This window comes from Argentina silus (assembly GCF_951799395.1).
Source record: "Argentina silus genome assembly, chromosome: 1".
Taxonomy (NCBI): Eukaryota; Metazoa; Chordata; class Actinopteri; order Argentiniformes; family Argentinidae; genus Argentina; species Argentina silus.
Window position 1 is genome coordinate 17,706,316 of NC_139655.1, and position 21,072 is coordinate 17,727,387.

The 21,072-nt window shown below is 42.1% G+C and overlaps 1 protein-coding gene across 1 annotated transcript; it reads right to left on the reverse strand.

The window, feature by feature from the left end:
* Positions 1–48: 48 nt before the first annotated feature.
* On the reverse strand, positions 49–20,306 carry myo7bb (myosin VIIBb; the record flags this gene model as incomplete). Its single annotated transcript, XM_083675736.1, has 47 exons — positions 49–315; positions 595–714; positions 900–983; positions 1,129–1,245; positions 1,691–1,876; positions 1,972–2,102; positions 3,150–3,237; positions 3,354–3,467; positions 3,568–3,673; positions 3,780–3,935; positions 4,158–4,309; positions 4,701–4,857; positions 5,000–5,112; positions 5,380–5,561; positions 6,321–6,493; positions 6,648–6,774; positions 7,761–7,875; positions 8,230–8,397; positions 8,782–9,009; positions 9,433–9,606; positions 9,784–9,903; positions 10,033–10,159; positions 10,346–10,470; positions 10,552–10,626; positions 10,788–10,949; positions 11,099–11,332; positions 11,581–11,796; positions 12,384–12,602; positions 12,800–12,884; positions 13,218–13,312; positions 13,507–13,599; positions 13,719–13,877; positions 14,687–14,827; positions 15,364–15,533; positions 15,728–15,863; positions 16,402–16,612; positions 16,877–17,019; positions 17,188–17,307; positions 17,401–17,477; positions 17,712–17,865; positions 18,138–18,251; positions 18,481–18,623; positions 18,705–18,826; positions 19,054–19,238; positions 19,442–19,594; positions 19,814–19,915; positions 20,295–20,306. The coding sequence occupies 47 exons, from the start codon at positions 20,304–20,306 to the stop codon at positions 223–225; spliced, it is 6,477 nt and encodes a 2,158-aa protein (XP_083531862.1). The 3' UTR covers positions 49–222.
* Positions 20,307–21,072: the final 766 nt, after the last annotated feature.

Sequence of the window (21,072 nt, forward strand, 5' to 3'; positions counted from 1 at the left end):
GGTATATACAATATGAGATTCAATTTAATGATATATTTTGGTGGTGTGGATGTGTTCATGTAATTTACTCAATAACATGATCAAGTTACAGTAACATTGCAAGCACGCAAAAATGACAAATTATATAGATTGTTTTTCTTCTTTCTTTTGTAGTCAGCTAGCCCTTCGTGATGAACTATAAATCAAATTGCTAATCTGCTGGCTCAATGTTCACAGAAGGCATCATGAGAACAGCTGATTTCTGGGTCGGACAGCTTGTCTCTCATTCTCATACATGTTGATGTAAGATGTCAAGAGGTCATCCATTTTGTAACCCTTAAAAGCAAAGACATATATAAGACTATGCATATAGAGTAAAGTCACATTGAATACTGGCTCACGTCACTGCATATTACACCAGTCAAGTGTGTTAAGTCACTACACAGTCATCTGAGATATGTGATCATTTTTTAGGATTATTTCTTCATCAGTTACTATAAATATTTACTTTAGAAATCAATAAAATGTAATTTTTTTCTTTACTGGTTCAATAAATCAAATTTTTCTGTACATTGCCCATTGGATGAGAGAGAAAACAATTGGAAAGGCCCTCACCAATGAAGTCTCACAGAGAAAGGTGTTTCCATTCACCAGATTGCCAATGGTCATGTGGAAGTAGGTGCTCCCACTGGACCAGTTTGTTATGCGACTGAAAGGGTGCATGACCAGCAACTCCTGAAGTTGAGAGAAAGTGAACATTTGAGTATATGGTATTGTTGAGTTTAGATGTAAGAGGAGGCAAGTTGCAGTCAGCCTTGTTCAATCAACATCTGGCTATGTCCTCTAGATGTAAGTGGATGTAAGTCACTGACAATGTTGATAAAAATCAAAATGTTCATATAATGCAACAGTGCCTTTACCTTTGTTTTGGGGTTTATGAAGTTAACTCCTTGCTTGCTGATGGCAATCATTACAATACTCGGGTAGCTTGGTTCAGATGTTTGCTGTGAGGCAAGGTCAATAAATTTGTTATGTGTGCATCCTCTGAGCACATTTGTGCCAACTTCAGGAAAGTTGTAAATTATTTATAACATGCTACCAGCAAGAATAGTTTCTGTGTTGAGTTGGTTTTGCTTGCTATCAACTCACCTTCACTTCAAAGAAAGCACAGCCGAATGTTGGCCAGCAAGCGATGATTTGCAGGAAGGCTACCTTTGCCTCATCCATTGTGATCCCAGCCTGCTTGTTGTATGATGAAATGATATGCTATATGGACACACACACACACACACACACACACACACACACACACACACACACACACACACACACACACACACACACACACACACAAAAACAACTGGTCACACTTCAGATTAAGTTGCCCCCCTGTGTGGTAACACTGTTTTGTGGATGGTTCCTGATTCTACTTGTGTAAGACACAAAACTCCTTATACCATGTTATTACCTAATTACTTTGTTATAACAACCATAATGGAGTTGTTTTTATTTCAGAATGAATAAAAAAATATGTAGGCATCTCCTTAGTGAGTGAGTGAGTTGGAGTGTGTGTGTGTGTGTGTGTGTGTGTGTGTGTGTGTGTGTGTGTGTAATAGCATGCAAAATAAAGTGAGAAGGAGTGTAGCAATCTATTACAGCCTATGGCTCAGTTAAAACCCAATTAATATTCTCTCCCATTCCTTCTTCCTACCTTCTTCCACTCCTCTGGGGACATGTTTTTCATCTGGTCAGCTGGCACCAGCTCCTTCAGCATCCTGGGGATCATGACAAACTGGGACTTGTCTGTGTCCACTTTGACCCTGAACAGGAGCCCTGCCAGATTAATCATCTCCTCCTTGGTGCACTTGTGGTATCCCTTGAGGTACTTTGGTAACTCCTGAGGAGAGGAAGACTTATGTAAGCTATGTTCCAATGTCTACATTGGAATACAGTACCGCTTAGAATAAAGCAATGTATTGGCCTTGTGCTCACCTGTGGGAAATGGAAGTTTAGGTCAGCTGTCAGGTCTCTTCCAGGGGTCACGTTGAACCACAGTTTCCTTATGAAGATGACCAGGTAGGGCATCGTGGACGGCACTCCTGAAATACAAACCCAATTGATGCCTTTTGCATGCTGGCTATCGTATGCATATTGGCTTCCATACTGTCTACCATATAGTTCACTCTAAAACTTAATTTCTGTGAACATATACCCTCACTTCATTGCAGCCACAAATTGGACTCCACCCACTTTTATTATAATGGAATATGGATGTAAAAAGCATCTTGGTGTATCAACTAGAGTGAATGTATGTGGTTAAGGAGCGTCCTCCCAGACCAGCGTGCGTCACTGACGACCTGTAAGTAGTAGTCTATGCCCTTTTCATTTGTGAGTAGATGCCAATTGTGTTAAGTTATTATTTCTAGCTTTCTATAATTATCATTTAGCAAAGTAATATTAGCCTGGCTAAGTTGTGTTGTGTGCAGAGAACATTTACTTTGTCCTTGGTAAATTGTTTACACACTCTGTTTGCTGTATAGTTGAATTCTGTACACTTTATGCAATGGTAAAGGGTCAGGTATCCTACCTCAAGGTCCTGACGCAGTTTTAATTGGGCATGGATATCTAATTAGTGGACGTTCTGGGCCGAGCAGAGATATTTTAATACACTGTAACGTGAAAGTAATTATGCTGCTCGATAACTATGTATATTACTGTGTAATTATGAGAGGTGTTATTAAGAGTGTATATTATTGTATATGGAGATATACTGTAGGTGAATTGTCATAAGTGCATTATTATCATTGTCCCTGTTATTTACAATAGTATATTGTCTCTTTATGTCCTCCCTTTGTAGACAACACTCGAAGTCTACCTCAGGCTATTTACAATCTGACCAAATAACAACAGGGTGCTATGTCCATGTGCTGTGCTAAGACCTGTACTGTTCCCAATCCTTACATCGTTGTCTGAGTCATCTGTGTTCTGACACCCAGGAGCTAACACACAGTCCCCTTAGCTCTACCCAACAATCGCTTTAACATATTGGCTCATGGATAGTACATGGATAGTACATTGGTTATCATTAGCATAAGCCTTCTGGCTACCATTTCAATTGCTGAGTGTAACATGAGTTAATTGTAGCCTATCGATTGAATTATATACATTACCCTCTTTGACTTTCTTTGTTTTCTTAGGTTGATCTTTGGTCTGCTTCAAACTGTCGAAAAAGTAATGTTGGTCATCCAGGCTCATCACCTGAAGGCAAAAAGACAAGAATTTGACAGTAAAAATCATTCACAGTAAAACAAATACATTGCATCTTTAACGTTAATCTGAATTTGAGTGTGCTCTAACAGAAAGTTCAACTCAACCTTGTTTGGTGTTTTCAGGAAGAGACTGAAACCATCAGCTGAGGCCAGAATTAGCTGAGAGGCAATACCACGACAGAGGTCTCTATTCCTAGTTGTTGATGTCACTTCGAAGAGCTAAACATAAGTAACACAACATTTAAACTATTTTTTGTGATAAATGGGTAACACCAATATTACACAGACAAGTACTATAGAAGCTTGCACCCGACTATACCTCAGCTGTGTCATTGGGGAAGTGCACTTTATGGAAGATCTGGGTGCTGTTCTGTTGAATGGCATCAACCTCCACCTGATGAGGTGGCAGCTTCCTGGGCTCCATACTATAACAGACCACGGTAGCGTTATTTCCCTCCCTCCACTCACTTTTGCACGTAACACCTCTATACAACCATAACATGATAATTACATATTGTTTACAGCCCCAACCTGAGCATTCCCTGTAGCCTTTGCAGGCAGTCTGCAGCGAGGGGTTCTCTGGGGCGCGACTCGAGGAAGCGCTGGGTGTGTCTCAGCAAGATCTGACTGGGAGGGAAGAGGCCAGTGCACAGCCACATGAGCTGCCAGCCATGGTCTATACTCATCCTGAGAGAGAGAGAACAAGAGAGAGCGAACAAGAATGAGAACGAGAAAGACAGAATAAATGAGAGAAAGTGGAGTAGTGAGAGAGGGGATAATGATCGAAGGAGGGAGGGAAGGGAAGAAGGTTGATAGAGAAGGGATAGACAAGGATGATGCATTATTGTCATATAAGAAGACATTCTAAACATGTTGTTACAGTGCATTATTAGCCAATACCACACATACCTGCTAATGTTATTGGTCATCTGCCTCATGATCTGGCAGTAGACCTCGTCCTGTAAATCCACATACTGCATTGCTGGGCCAAAGATCTGGTCAGTGAGCTCTATGGGACTGCGCACCTGTTTGATGGGGTAATCTCCCATGTACTTTAGGATTGGTGATGGAAAGGTTAAGGACTACAGGAAAACAGCTAGTAATGTCTATCAGTTCATTCAAACATAAACAACATAAAACATAAAATAACTTCTTAGTTGTAGAGAATCAACATCAGTAGGTATCCTCTATATCTATGCTCTGTAATGACATTGCAGTAGCATCAGTACCAATGTATTAACCATTCTAAAATCATCTAAAGAAAAAGATTCTTAAGATTCTTAAGATGCCTTTTCTAAAACGTATCCAGTACCAATGAATACCAACATCCCTCCTCAGTCTCTTATTCTACTGTATGACAATCCAAACTCTTCCTCACTATTACCCAGCATTATCCCAAATAACAATATATCCCCAACTGTCCCAAAGGCAGGCAGTCTGTCAGTGAAGGATATCAGTGAAGCAGATGCAGGCCAGATGGCTGAGGTCAGAGTTGCCCACCAGGCTCCTGAGTAGAGGCTGTTTGAGGGGCTCTCTGGAGTTGGCCCACAATTTCTCTCTGCTGGCCCCTCTGGCCAGACCCTGGCGGCCCACCTCCTTACCAGGCTGCCTGTGGACCACAACCACATGGCGAAGGGGCAGGAAGGACAGCAGGGTGAGTAGACATCTCTGAAACACTTTTACTTTAAGGTCCCATACAGATCCCATTTTGGAATCAAAATAGATATTAGAAGGAATGTTGGATTGGATACCTGAAGTACTCAAAGGAGAACTCTTTCAGTGAAATAGGGGCTACAGCCTCTTCTCTCTGGGACACATTCTGGACCGCTGCCTTTTTCTGGTCGGGGCTCAGATTCAACAGGCTCTGGTGGTTCAACAAAACAATTAGCCAAGCCACAAGGAGTAGAGTGAAGTTGCCCCTAGACTCTGGTCCTGTTTCAGTTTTGTGTTTTAATGGTTATGGTGAGGATTTGGGGAGGGGTAAGCTGATCCTAAGTCGTGCCGTACAGTCGTACAGTAGGGGCAACTTCACCAATGATTTGAGAATAGGTGTAATACATAAAGTACTCAGTTGCTTTCTATCTACTCAGTCCTATCAGATACAAGAAAGGGGGAGAGACTGCCTTCATACCAGTGTGGTATCACTGGGCTTGCTGAGGGTTGGCAGGATCAGGACAGCATCCATGGCAACAGCACCAGTGTTCCCAGTCCGCTCATTAGTCCCTTTGACCCAACCACGGTCGGGGGAGTACTCTCCGTCTTTTACCATAAACAGCAAGTCTCCTCTCTTGTAGCTTAGAAATGTAGGGTCATCTGCAGAGAGAGAAAGAGGTAAATAAAGTTAGGCCACTCTTTATGAATGCTAACTGAAGTTTTTGTTGTTTAATAATTTAATTCTTCAAAATATTTATCAAAATTCACAGCCATCCATATGTGGATTCATCTGGTTCTATTCTAAACACTAGAGGGCCCCATTTGATAATGAGAGAGACTATCGCTACGTGACATATAGGCAAAAGGAACACTTGTCTCATATCAAAATGTACATTGTACTGAGTATAGTTTTGAAAATAGATATTGTCTGGATAAGGCCTGTTCGTTATTGTTTAGTGACATGTTGAAAATACACCTGAAGTGTAATAAGTCTTATTGAACAACATTTGACAAGTTTTCAATGATAAAATATGCATACAGTAAATAATATTAAAGTATGTATTTAATCTTTATAGTCAATTCCCACCTATTTTCTGACTACATGGGTGTATTCTCCTGCGTCAGATCTGTCAATTAAGCCATTCATGATGTATTTACTCTCAAATTTGATATAAGAGAAGGACATGTAGAGTACCAAAACAGGTCTAGGCCTATTTGGCCTTTCAGCTTAAATCGTTAACAATACACAATACACTATACACTACCACTACCATATCATATGATAACGCCCAAAAATATGTTTTTGCAGTCAAAGTTACTGCACTATGATGTGGTTCTATGTTTCCCTTTGCTAGGGCGTAGCCAATCATTTTCGAAACAACAGAGCCTCAGCTATGAACAAGCGAGTTCTACTCATACCCTGTCTGTTGACATCCTGCAGAGCCACTGCGTACACGGAGCGCTCCCTCAGTCCCTCCAGGTACATCTCTATTAGCTCAGCCATGTCTCCTGCATGAGCAGCCTTCAGCACAAACGCCCCCCTCACTGTCGTCAGGCTCACACACTGGTCCTGACCACTTGTCCTGCTATCACTGAGAGGCACACACAGATCAGCATACATGAATACAATTTCTATATTTCATATAATACAGTATGTTCTATTATGTATCTATTCATGTATTATATTATATTTTATAAATATTATATATTTGAGAGTACATCCTGGAATGAACTAGCTGTCCCTACCTCATCATGTTGACGCCAGTCACCTCAGGGTAGGACAGCTCGAGGAGCTTTTTCTCTTTGCCATCCATAAAGAAGATCCCGTCCCAGTAGATGGCCACAATAAAGCTGCTTTTGGGTTGAGGAGGTCCTGTTGATACAAACACATCATAGTCAACCACCCAACATCAGTCCAAGTTGTGAAACCAGTAGTTAACCCAATGTCATGAAGACAGTAAAACATGCCAAAGTGTTCGATTAAAGTGGCAGTAGGCAAATGACCCCGGTAGGTGTAGCAATTCGGTAGTGAAATTGGAAGAATTATGACAGAAGATAATCACCTGAGACCATCTCTATTCCATCAAAATCCCATTCGGAAAAACACTGGCTCAGCTGACCAGTTTTGGCAATATAATAGATTAATTAATACCACAGCAAGTGGTCCTTGGTGAGTTACTACTGCAGCTAAGCTACTCTGATGTTGAGAGAAAGACCTGGCGCGTGGGCATGAGACATACATATGATTTTGTTTACTTTAATATGGCAGAATTACAATACCGAAACAAAATTGCCGACCACATCACCAACGCACTGGCCGCGGCCGTCGTAGTGGGTGCCTTCACTACTAGATTCCAGTTGTACATCAGCATGTCAATAACAATATTGGGGGTCGACAGGTTATGTTCGCATTATTGTAAAGTGAGATTCAGCTCTTTTCAGCAGTATATATCATTTAACATATATCAGGAAAAATCTCTGCAATCAAAATCTCGTCCTCGGGACCTCCTAAGGAGATCGGTTAAATACCACCTTATTTATATTTTACTTACCTCTGTTCTAGTGATATGTATCAATGTTATCAATGTTATCGTAATATACCTGTATATAGAACTGTTACTTTTGATCTGTGATAAAAATTACTTTGGACAATTGTTACATTGTTTTTGCTGTACTCTAAATGACCTACTAGAGGTGCTATGAGTCTTGTTAAATTGCAAAAAAATGCAGGAAATATGCTTTAAACACACACGACTGCACCTTGGGGCAGTTTTCTGCAATCTTGCCTACTGCCACTTTAAATTATGAGATAGAACAAATCTTATCTTGTTCATACAGCGACATCCCTGTTTGACTCACCTGAGACCATCGTAACCTCATACAATTTGGAGAAGAACATTGGCCACTGCTGACGAGCATAGTCAACCACCTCACCCTTCACGCTGTCTGTGCTCCTACCATTTCTGTAAGTACCCTGCAAAACCTCACTTTATTGAGCATTCAGCAAACTTATTCCATTGCAGAGATGATACATAGACAGTAGAAATAATGCAATAATTCTCAGGTCTCTTGAAAAAATAGATTTTCTCAATGAGACTAACCTGGATAAATAAAGATTACATAAAATCAAAAATAATTGAATTGATATTCTGTTCATGAACTGAAAATGGTTCATTGTTTACCATGATGACTTTTCAAGTAATTAACTCAATTTAATTTGACTTCTGTTCTTGCATTGAGTGAATTACAATTCTAATTGATCCCAACCCCAACTTACAGTATATAGTGCCAATTGATTTTGGAAAGTTGCACCTGGGTGACAGCATACCTGTTGGTGGGCTGTGGTGATCAGCTGAACCCACTTGGCTTGTGACTTAGTCTCGATCAGTGTCGTGGTGATGCATTCTTTTACCACTTTATTTGCATTCTCCCCACTGCTGGCTGACCCAAACTGCACATAGTAGTGCTTTGCTGCCAGTTGGACAAAATCATCTTCCTAAATGAAAGAATATCACACACAATTATGTCAAGTTCTACAGCAACACAGTCATGTTTAGCTAATAACTATTTATATTAGTTTCATTAAGTGTTGTAGATATTTTCATTGGACATTGAATGTTTGTACCCCACCACGCTCTGAGAGACGTGGAGCCCCCTGTTACCATGGCATCATTGTTGTATCAGTGCTATCCACACTGACTGGGTGGGGAAATGTGGAAAAAGGTTCACCTTATCAGAATAAACTGGATGTGGCTGTGGGATGGTGTACTGTATAACATCATTCAGAATGGACTGGGTGGGGCTGTGGGGTGGTGTACTGTAGAACATAACTCAGATTGGACTGGGTGGGGGGGGTGGTGTACTGTAGAAAACTGTTCACCTTGTCACAATGGTACTCCCCAGACTTGAGGCCTCGGATGACCTGTTTGTAGATGAGATCGGTGCTGATGGAGTCTATCGCGCTGTTGTGCCAGGGAACAAAGAGCTCCTTACGGAAGTAGAGCCTCCAGGGGGCGTGCTGCTCCTCCTCGCCCTTCCTCCTCACCTCCTGCTCGCACTGGGAGATGGCATCCATCACATGCTTCCCACCGCTACCCAGAGACCACACCTGGACACAGCACGATGGCAAGAGAATGTCAGTGATAGTCAGTACATGTATAGTTCTATGAAACCTAAATAAATGTTAGCCTAAGTCTAGTCCCTTCTCATTGTTGAAGGAAGATAAATTATGAAATTGGACAGATATTGATCATGATTGATATTAAAAAAGCAACTATGGTCCTCTGTGGCTCAGTTGGTATAGCATGGCGCTAACAGCGCTTAGGTCATGGGTTCGGTTCCCACTGGGACCATATATACTGAAAAGTGTATGCACCCACTGCAATGTAATTTGCTTCGGATAAAAGCGTCAGCTAAATGGCATATATGTATTAACTGGATTTTCAGCACCTACAGGGTTATTCATTTCTATTCATCTGCAAGTACCTATGATCTTTTACTCCTACAGTAAAAGTTTGAGGATTTCTCTCACCTTATCATAAAGGCCGATGTAGAGGGAGAATCCATAGGTGTCCTTGAGATTTATGTTCTTGGAGAGAGCTTGGCAGACCTCGGCACAAGTGCAGGCTGAGTCCACTGGCAGGCTGATACTGCGGCCGTCCATAAGAGCCACAGACACCAATATGGGCTTCTTAGTCTTGGTAGCCTTTCCATGGGGAAATGGGGACATGGAGGATACTTAGTCTCTCTGATTTTATTGTTTTACATAGTATCTACCTTCACAGTGGTTAGCATGTGGTTTGGCTGCTACTGTAGCTTTCACTTCCAGCTTAGATGCTGCCATCTCTCACCTGTTAATGTATTTGCCAACACAGTCTCTTACCTGCAGCTCTATCCAGCAGGGGGGTTCACTTCTCTCTTTGTTGACCACTATGCGATGCAGGCGCTCGGCACAGTAAGGTCCATAGCCACTTGGCCCTCTGCGGAGGAAGCTCTCCAAGTACTGTAGAATAGAATAGAACAGGGTTGCAGTGTATGTCATAGATTGACAAGAGAAGAGATACTGTAAGTGTCTAAATGTACTATACTATAATATACTATGGGGGTGAAAATATGTCCACTTTTGACTGACCTTCATCAGGAGGTCTGTAGGGTGGAAGATCCCCAGACAGATGGACAGGAGGATCCAGCCTCTCAGAGCACTCTTCTTGTTCTTATTGTTTATCAGCTGTTTGCAGATCTGACAGTAGATCTCATCCCTAGAATAGAATAGAATAGAATAGAATAGAATAGAATAGAATAGAAAACTTTATAGAGGGCTTCTAGCTGTGTTTTTGCAGTGTGACATCAATATGCACTCATATATGATTTAATTTAATTTGAATGAAACACATTTCTAGACATTGATTTAGATACCATTTTGATTTTGTTATTCACTTCCTTACCTTATATCTCGCCTGGATATGGCGTATCCAACAATAATGTGCAGTTGTTCAAGTGATGACATTGGCCGATCCAAAGTGGGCCCCTCTCCAATCAAAATGTCATCTCCTTCATTAATGATCTCTGGCTGGAGAACCACAAGGACTCAATTAGCATATTTTTTGGCAATGAATACTCACTATTTGAGTACAAATCATGAATGTCTAACCTCTTCTAGGATAGTTGAACCTCTTCTGTTCCCCGTCCCTCCACCTAGTTTCTTTTTATTTTTCCTAAGTATTTTCTGATGGAAAAAAGTACAGGGCATCTCTGATTATAAATATTATTTTATTTGAAACTGTCCTTCAGTTTTTACATAGTATTTTCTGATGAAAAATGTTTGTATCATTCTGTTCTGTTTGAACAGAATGATAGCCTGTGCTTGGTTAGTGGAATATGCTGTACCTGATCCAGTCCCACCAGATGGCTGAGCCTCCTACCCTGCCTTTGGCTAAAGTTCCTAATGTTGGGGCTGGCTGTCGGGGTGTTCCACTCTTGGCTCGAGTGTTTAGGCTCAGGGATGTCCCCCATGAAACGCAGTATGATCCACCATACTGTCAGACAGGCCTGAGGAGGAGGAGGAGAGGAGAGGAGAAACATGGCAAGAGGGAAAGAAAAGGGGAGGTTATCATTGAAGGAAATTATAAAGCTGGCTCCTTTTTCCTCTGCGGTTATCCAACAAAATGTTGAATTCAATAACATTCAATGTGTCTTACCAGTGCATCTCCCTCATCATCGTGGTAGAGCAGGGGATGCCGGAGCCTCTGGGTGATGTGGGAGTGGGTGGCAGAGCGCTGGAAATGCAGGGCGCTGAACTTTGAAAGGGAGAACTCATCATCATCATCGTTGTACTCCTCCACAGGTGCCTCTTCTGGCACTGGTACAGACACTATCACTATGGGCTCCTCCTGCTCAATCTCCTCTGGCTCTGTCCGCTGCTTCTCCAGGTCCTGGTGACAAATAGACCGTTCTATCAGGTCAGACAGTCAGTTTGTCACATGTAAAATTCTAAGTATTAGGACGTTTTGGAAAGTATTAGTTAGTATTAGTATCTTTCAATTATAAAAGACACTAGCAAGTAATCAATAGGAGAATGGTCAATGTATTAGCAGTGTTACTTGGTGATGGGGAAGACAAAAGATGAAGAAAAGGGGGCCAACCCAGTATTTTACTAATCCTCCACAGGTTTTAGCCTAACCTCAAATCCCTCAGGAGCCAATCCCTCCCGTCCTCCAATGGCAGCAGCTTTGGGCAGAAAGCCAAACATGTTCTCCACCATCTCCTGCTCACTGACTGGCTCTGGCTCTGGCTCTGTGGCGGCCTGCTGTTTTTGTCTGAGAATTTCTTCTAGCCTCTGTTGCAGCTCCACAGCTGTCTGCTCCTGAGCCTTCCGCTCCTGGGCTGATAGGAAGGTCTAATACACACACACACAGGGTATAGAGATATTTACATACAACATTGTACACAAACACACACAAGGAAATTTGATCAATGAAAATACTATCAAACAGGTCTGTCTAGTCACCATATCGGAACAATGAATAAAGGGTCTCAGCAACACCTCTGAAACTGCTATCTGCCACTTGAATGGTGGACAGGAAGGCTATTGTTATCACCCCTACTTCCAGGTCACCACACCTTTGGGGTCTCTTGTATAAAATGAGTGTCTCTCAAACATGTATTTTAACTGCCTTTCATTTACCCAGTATACTCGGTGTATCATACAATACCATTTTGCTTGGACAATAAAGTTGCTACTTGACTAAATGCTTTTGGAACTGCAAGACATCTTATTTCACAAGGGTAACATTCCTACACACACACACACACACGCACACACACGCACGCACCACACACACACACACACACACACACACACACACACACACACACACACACACACACACACACACACACACACACACACACACACACATCAAGCTGATATTCCACCAGATATCAACAATATCTCCAGATATCTCTCAGATATCAGACACTCACATCTGTCCTCATCTTGTTGGCAGTCTTCCTGGCCAGCATCCCTCTGGTGTGGGCCTGGAGGAGTGTGACCGCCTCTCTCCTGCGCTTCCAGCTCTTCCTGGCCAGGTAGCCACGCACTTTTGTCTGTATGGTGATGGCTGCTGCTCGCTCCTGCAGGTACTGCAGGTGGGCCCGTCGACCACGGATCTTAGACTGCAGACGCTCAAAGCCATGCTGGAGCTGCTCCAACGACAGGAGAAGATGTGGATCAGGTTGAATGTTCTTGAAACAAATCCCAATCAGAGCACCAATGTGCATTCCTCAACAAAGAAGTTTGTGAGTGAGTAATTCTGAGTGTTGTACATTCCTCAGTATTAGAGGTTTTGTTTCATTGGTATATAAGTGACATTGGTATACGTAAATGTGGCTTACGGTACCTTCTTGTAGAATTTCTTCTCTCTGTAACCCCTCCAGTATTTCTGCATAACCACAACAGCTCTCCGTTTCTTCACAAAGCACTTCCTACAAGAGGCGTAATATGAATTGTGATTTGCTTGCCTGGGGTAATAGCTACATCACTCCATTAGAGGTTATAGAGATTTTTAGATGGAGTATTTCAGAAGAGCATCAAGTGATGTTATGGTACTGCCATGCCAAATTCATGACAGTACCACTGATGTGATGTAAATGATGAAAACAACATGAATGTAGTGTAAAAAAAAGGTAAAACACTATTCACTGTTAAATTACGTGAGTTCAGTATGTCTGTGTGTGTTTACTACATTCCTGGCCCATTCTTCATCATCTACCCAGTGGTCCTTGCTGTGTACATATCAAGTTTCCTCTATTCCTTACCTGTCTTTGTGGCCGAGCATGACCCTCTGGATGATGATGGCTTTCCTGTTGAGCTCTTGTTCTCTCTCCCGCTCCAGTAGGGAGTCATGGGCATCCTGAAAGGAAAATGGATTGAGGTCTCAGATGCTAAAAGTTTAAACAAGAATGTTTCAACTGTAATTCAGTAAGGGCGGCAGGTAGCCTTGAGGTTAGAGAGGCCAGGGTTAGTTAGGCTTGAATTTTTTCTTCTTTTTTTTTCTTTTTTTTTTTTTTTACATTTTGGACTGTTGAGACTCCATCACAACTCTACCTTTAGAAAAATCTTTGTCCTGCCAACTTTCCACCCATCCTGTTTTGTGATCACAGCCTTGCAGATGGCATCACAACAGTCTGCTGCAGACTCCTGGGTGAGAAAGGAGAAGATTGGTACCACACCACCAACACAGATATAATACAGACAACAATGGTTATCAGCACTGACAATCCTCCTCCTTCTCATCATCCTGAATAATGAAGGCTCACAGTTTTGGGGTCACAAACAGTAGTCCGCAGGAGCACCCTGTAACGATGCAGGAACTCCTTGAACGTGTGGCGGATTGGATATCCCAGTTTCCGGATTCTGATGGTGTCCATCATACCAGAATACCGCAGCTGACGCATGCACAGCTCCCTGTCAAAGACCTGAGAAAGACAGAGATGAGCTTGGCCCTGGAGAGCATGTTGTATGTTTATTAAAGTTACATTGTCCACATACACTCACCGGCCACTTTATTAGGTTCAACTGCTCGGTAAAGCAAATATCTAATCAGCCAATCACATGGCAGCAACTCAATGCATTTAGGCATGTAGACATGGTCAAGACGGCCTGCTGAAGTTCAAACTGAGCATCAGAATTGGGAAGAAAGGTGATTTAAGTGACTTTGAACGTGGCATGGTTGTTGGTGCCAGATGGGCTGGTCTGAGTATTTCAGAAACTGCTGATCTACTGGGATTTTCACGCACAACCATCTCTAGGGTTTACAGAGAATGGTCAGAAAAAGAGAAAATATCCAGTGAGCGGCAGTTCTCTGGGCGAAAATGCCTTGTTGATGCCAGAGGTCAGAGGAGAATGGCCAGACTGGTTCGAGATGGTAGAAAGGCAACAGTAACTCAAATAACCACTCGTGACAACCAAGGTATGCAGAAGACCATCTCTGAATGCACAACACGTCGAACCTTGAAGCAGATGGGCTACAAAAGGGGGTCCAACCCAGTACTAGCAAGGTGTACCTAATAAAGTGGCCGGTGAGTGTACTATTCATAGTTTGGTGTGACTTAAAATCAGTGAATGTTGAAACCCATGCAACACAGATAGCTACAGTACAATGGCAATGATAATTTTGTTGTGTGACTTTGACCCTGACATTGCACAATATAAACTGCGTAAACTATGACATAGTTTCCTTGCACTGGCACAGTGCTGGCACAGTGCTGGCACAGGCTTATCTCACCTTGGATTCCTTGTTGTCATTGGGTTTGAAGCAGCGGATGAAGAATGGCTGGCAGACAGAGAGGGTCTTCATCAGGGACTCTAGAGACAAGCGGAATTTACCACTCAGCGTCGACACCTGCCTCCTGCCGTCACTCTGGGCCTGCATGGGAAAGGAATGACAATAAAAATGTTTTCTGATTCTGAATTATAGACCATTGTCAGTAATTGTCCCTATGGGAAAGCCAGTTGCCATGTGGAGAGACTGGAATTATCAGTGCAGTACTTTTTATATGACCCAACCTCTAACTTCTGATTTGACCAAAGCCTGAACTTTTTGCCTTATGAAAAATGCATTACTAATGAATATTGAGTAAATAATGCTTATACATGGAACATAAGTAAAGCCCTAATCTTGCTGAGACCAGGCTTTCCTAAACTAATCAAATGCCTTGCTTGGGCAGAGCTCCAAAAAACAGTTTTTCCTTCTGGACTCGCATAACAACAAGCAACCATTCTACAGGCATGTGGGGGAGGGTTCTTGCAGTGTAACATCCAAGAACCCTCCACATTCTCCCATTGCTCCGCCCAGTTCAATCCAAGCCAGAACAGCTAATCTAAAATTCTAAAGACCTCCAAAAGATCAAATCAGAGAAATCGTAGGCACAGAGCCATTCTCAGCTTAGGCTTATTACTCACCCGTAAAGAGCTCTTAGGTGTAATGAGGATCTTGTTGTTGGTCCTAGGGTTCTTGACTACATTTGCAGTGAGCTCAGTCTCAAAGACTTGCCTGAGCAGCTTGTTGGTAGATATGTCAATCAACTTGATGATGTCAGGGCTGACAGCATCCCTGTTCTTCTCCAAGAATCCTATATGAAAACAGACAGCTCACTCGTGTAACATGCATTCATCTTTTTATATGTGTAGCTTATCGATAGATAGCATAGATATCTAATGAAAAATGTCAGCTGTTAATCAAAAGCCTGTAGGTAGATGTGTGACATTTGACCAGATGAATTGTAAACTATTGACTGTTTTATGTTCCCTCTGTTTTTCTGGATACCTTTTGAGTCATAGTAAACCACCCCAGCAAAATGGCGGATCCCAAACTCCATGTCGTGGGTGCTCTTGGACGGAATGTAGACATTGCTCCTCCCATGAACCTGGTTAATCTTGTTCAACATGGTGACATCTGTGCCCTGCAATGAACCCTCAAGGTTGTCAGTGTACCTCACCAATTCACAATGCCTTACCACTCAAGTTAATCCATGGTCACATCGGAGATGGGGTCATTTCCCTCATAATTCAGAAATTCAACTGACCATAGGTACTCACTAGCTTTGGACTCATTAGCTTTGTGCCAGCATTTAAGCTTCAAGCTATGAAATGAGAAGGGCTGCACCTACATGTATTACAACCAGTCTGTTACCATTTATACCTATACACTATATTGTCTATATTGTAGTGGTTGATGTACAGTAAATGTATGGTGATGTATTTTGTAATATAATGTACTGTTATGTGTTTTTTTATATGTGTATGTGTCTGACACTGCAAATAAAGTTCCTTCGGGAAAAATAAAGTAATTTATAATCTAATCGAATCGAATTTCACACAGAATCTGTGACTGTACAGTACCAATACAACAACTGACAAATGGTATTCACTCAAAACTACCCATCACATTCATATTGACCTCTCTCTACTGACTAGAGGAAAATAATGTTGCTACAGTACCTTGGGAAAATGGCTCTCCTCGTCGATTAGGGCTAAGATGTTGAGGGGTTTCCCAGCCAGCAGGTCCAGGGTGTGCTGGTTGTCAGTGAAGGTGATGTTCTTCCACACAATGTCCTCTTTGATGTACTCCTCCTGCTCCAGTTTGAATACGTGACGCACAAAGAACTGCTGCAGCTGCTCGTTGGCAAAGTTGATGCACAGTTGCTCGAAGCTGTGAAATTTAGGGCCGATTTGAGTTGTCAGATCATCAGCACAAAATCAAACGAAAATGGTTGAAGGACGTTTTAACAAAATTAATAATTCAATACATTTTAGATTACTTCATATGTACAGCATTTTGATGATTTAATGATAGACTTTACATAGTATCAAATGTCACATGCAGTGCGTTTTACATTCCCTTCTCTTTAAATCTAGTAGATCAGAGGCTTGTGTTAGCTTGCTGAAGTGGTTCAGCAGACACCTCACAGCTCACCTGTTCGTTTTGAAATTCTCAAACCCAAAGATATCTAGCAGGCCGATGGAGTGACGGACATATTTAGGACCGTTAGTTGGGGTCTTGTGGATGGCAGTGTTTATTCTCCCAACAATCCATATAAACAGTTTGCCATAAATCGCCTAGATAAAGAAAGAAATACTAAGAAAGTAATAACAAACACTTTTCATATATAACTTGCAGTATCAAAATTAAGGTACAGTATACTGTATAAATCCATGAGTGTAAATGTCCCTTCCCTCCTTGTTTCAGGCAGTACCTAGACACTCTGATTGGCAGAGCCTGGTTACCTTGACAAAGGCGTCTCTGCAGTCAGAGGCTTCTTCAGAGCTCAGGGGCTTAGAGACTCTCTCTTTATTGGTCAGGAAGGAGCGAGAGGTCAGACTCACAGCCAGAGCTGTAGACTGCACCTGGAGGGAACAGACACATGATTCACAAATTGACATCCATCAAAATTATGTGATTACATAACAGAAATGTGAAAAGGTTACAAAAATGCTCACCTCTAGCAATTTCGCTGCAATGGTGAAGTGATCTGATGTCTTGATATCAGAACTCTCCATGTTATTCAAAGTGCTGGCTTCAAAGTAAAGATCGACAGAAAACTTACTTAATCTTATATCTCAGATGAAAACAACAACAACAACAACAACAACAACAACATTAACACAAATATTGGCATTTCACAATATTTGGCTTCTGGTGTTGTGTGTGTGTGGGGGGGGGGGGGGTCAATATTGGACATGTCATCAATAAGGTCATAGGTTATAAATCCAGGTAACGCCACCAAGGCAATTCACCCACAGAACCCCACCTTCAAAGCTGATGTTGCCCAGGTGGAGGAGGGCAGCCAGCAACTTGAGGACCTCCCAGCAGTGGGTTTCTGTGAGGGTGAGGATCTTCATGGCGGAGCGGACACGGATGTAGTCTTTGGTGTCGTCACGACCCTCACAGTCAATACAGTCACCCTATAGAACACAAGGTCAGAGGTAACATCCCACTGCTCCATCTCTTTACTAAGTGACAGCTATAACCCCTTCTCTCTATCAATGGCGATTCTAAAGCAAACCAAAAGTATGTGGTTAGATCACAGGAGTATGTTTTTCCTGCTGTGAGGTATATGCTGATCAAGTGCTGTTTAGGGTACCTTAGTTACTCAGTAGTAATACTCAGTGAAGTTATGAGTACACGCCTAAGTAATAAAACCTTGGTCATAAAGTAGTTATTTGTCTGTATGTACCTTCTTGAGGTAGTTGAATTCTGTGGCATCTCCCAAAGCTAGCGTCTTCTTCTGCTCAGCTGTCATCCCCGCTAACATGCAGTAAAATATGTGGTAGTTTCGCTCCTTTGTAGCCTTAAAATTAGGGTTAAAATTAGCATTTTAGACATATCATAGACATGAAGATGTCAGATCATTTTACCTGGATACTGAAGAATCTAGACATGAATTTGATGGATCTCATAAAAATGATTAACTGGTTGTTAACAACAAATGGTTTACATTGTCTTTATAGCAGGAAGATAAGAACAACTGCAATACGTCAGGGTAAGCTGATTGGTTTGGATTTACTGTCTTACAGTACCTGATGGCAGACACGAGACTTTTCCAGTAAGTACTGCTCAATGCGAGCCCCTTCAATGGCACCGTCTTTGTTGAAGAAGATCTCCACGTATTTCCCAAAGCGGCTGGAGTTGTCATTGCGAATTGTTTTGGCATTACCAAATGCTAGGAGACACAGTAAGAGCCACATATAAGTAAGTGACAACAACAGCTTGAGCAAAGAAGAAAGTAGCCTAGGGACCCTACCTTCCAGAATCGGGTTGGCTTCTAGTATCTGCTGCTCTATCCAGGAATGTTGTCCACTCACTGCTGCCAGGAACTGCAGGACCAGATTGGTGCTCTCTGTCTTCCCTGCACCTGACTCCCCGCTGAGAGAAAGAGAGAAAGAAAGAGAGAGAGAGGGAGAGGGAGAGGGAGAAAGAGAGAGAGGGAGAGAGAGAGCGAGAAATGACACAGAAGTTCAAGCTCAATGGCACAATTCAAAGCAGGTAAAAACAGTTCCTCATTGCAGGTAAATCGTTTTCCTCAATGCCTGACTAAATCACTATTTAGCATTACAAAAGTCCATATAAAAAACAAAAGCCTCTGAACTCACCTGATGATACAGCACTGGTCTCGCTGGTGGCGGTGCATGTTGAAGTAACAGGAGTCCGCAATGGCAAAGACATGTGGGGGCAGTTCGCCCAGCCTGCGGCCATGATACAGCCTCACCTGGTCGCCTGTGTAGAGGGGCAGCTCCTGGTACGGGTTCACTGCCACCAGCACAGAGCCTGTGTAGGTCTAAAGTAGACGCAACACAATGGCATAGGTTTGATATTTACCAAAGCACACTTGCACTCTTTTTAAGATTTGGCTTTATTTGGCTACTGCATAGACTTTAGCTTTGCAGGCTAACACAGGCCTGTGGCTAAAAACAACCCACGTTCTAATCCAAAGGGTCACACATACAGTACAGTCTAAGTGTGATTAGCTAAGGGACCCACATAGATGTTGCCCTGCCTGTGGCGGACCAGAAGGTTCCTGAGGAGCCCGGCCTCGTTCAGGTCCCCCAGGCGGATCATGTCATCCACCCCTTCCACCGAGGTGGGGTGCATGACCCTGATGGAGCTCTCCTCCTTCTGGGAGACCCTGTGTTCCTTGAACAACAGAGGAAAACACGAAATAATGGGCTGATTTCCAGATAGAATAGCTGTACAGTAGCTGTACAGTACAGTAGACAACATCACCCGTAACCGTACTGTATTATATTTGAGATCAAAGATAGGAATTAAATTACTTTGGATTTTGAGCTCAATAGACCATGTGCAGTATACCAGTTTTATCTTCTATAGGTTATAAACAAGACATATTGTTACCTTTCCTTCGTCATCGACCAACAGCTGTTTGCCAGTGTCTGTCACCTTGACCCGTGCTCCAATGGGCACCCCAATACTGGACTCCACCCAGACCCATTCACCCTGAAAACAATGAGCATTAGTCAGGGAAGGGTAAAAGTAATGTCAACTAAAGCAACAGATTAAGAATTCAATCCTGCATTGACATTGGCCCAAACATTTACAAAGGGATTTTTCCTTTTCCAAACCACTTTTTGAATGGAACAGAAACATAATTGCACCAACACTGAGGTTGGATAAGATCTATACAAAATTGGCAGGCTGGACTTCCCTCTGAACCAATATGACCGATAGAATGACAGTCAAGGCTATGGGTGCTCTAATTCCACAAAAGGTTTCTATTTAAAATGGGTAGGCTGTACTGGTAGTCAAATTGGTTTGCAGGAAAGGTGAATTTACATTGATCTCATATGATCAACAAGGTAAAGAAACATAATCTTACCTTTCTCAACATTACCAGAATGTAACCCTCCTATTCCCTGAAAGTAAGGAACAACATGAACACAAGTTATCTATTTGCCAGAAGTATCTGTAGAATACATATTAGAATGTACTGTATGTACATAATACAGTAGTTAGATACTATTGCAATACATACAAAGTTCAATGCCATCAGCAATTATGTCTTTACATCACAAACCACACAAAGCTCAGGTAAATCAAACAGCAGTGCTCTTAAATTAATTACTTAAATGAGTAATGTAAAAGGTTGAACCAACATATAAAATATTCACATTTCCTAACCAAAAACAGCCATAGCAAACCACCCTAGAGCTTTTCTGTACCTTATAATGTCTTTGATGATGGTCTTCATTGAAATCTCAGTCCTTCAATTAGCCCTGGAGTTTATGCGTTTGTAATCTAGCCCTCACAGAACCCACCTGGATACCAGGAACAAGGAAGTGGGTGACTCCCTGCCTTGACACATCTCCTTTATGGCACTTTGACTTTGATCTGTCATGTAGACTGACGCAGAGTTACTGGAGCCAGGAGCAAAGTCACCTCCTTAGCCTTTCTGTGTGCTCTTTAGCTCTTGGCTAGCTCTCCATGCTTTGAACCTTCACCTAATACTTCTGATTTGAATGAGCAAAATGTCAACAAAACTACAAATGGAATCATGTATATGGATTTATTATAAGCATATCATATCACTTGGTTCAGATAAGTGGTTATTTAAACAACTGTAAATACTTTACTCTACATTCCTTAGAGATCCTTCA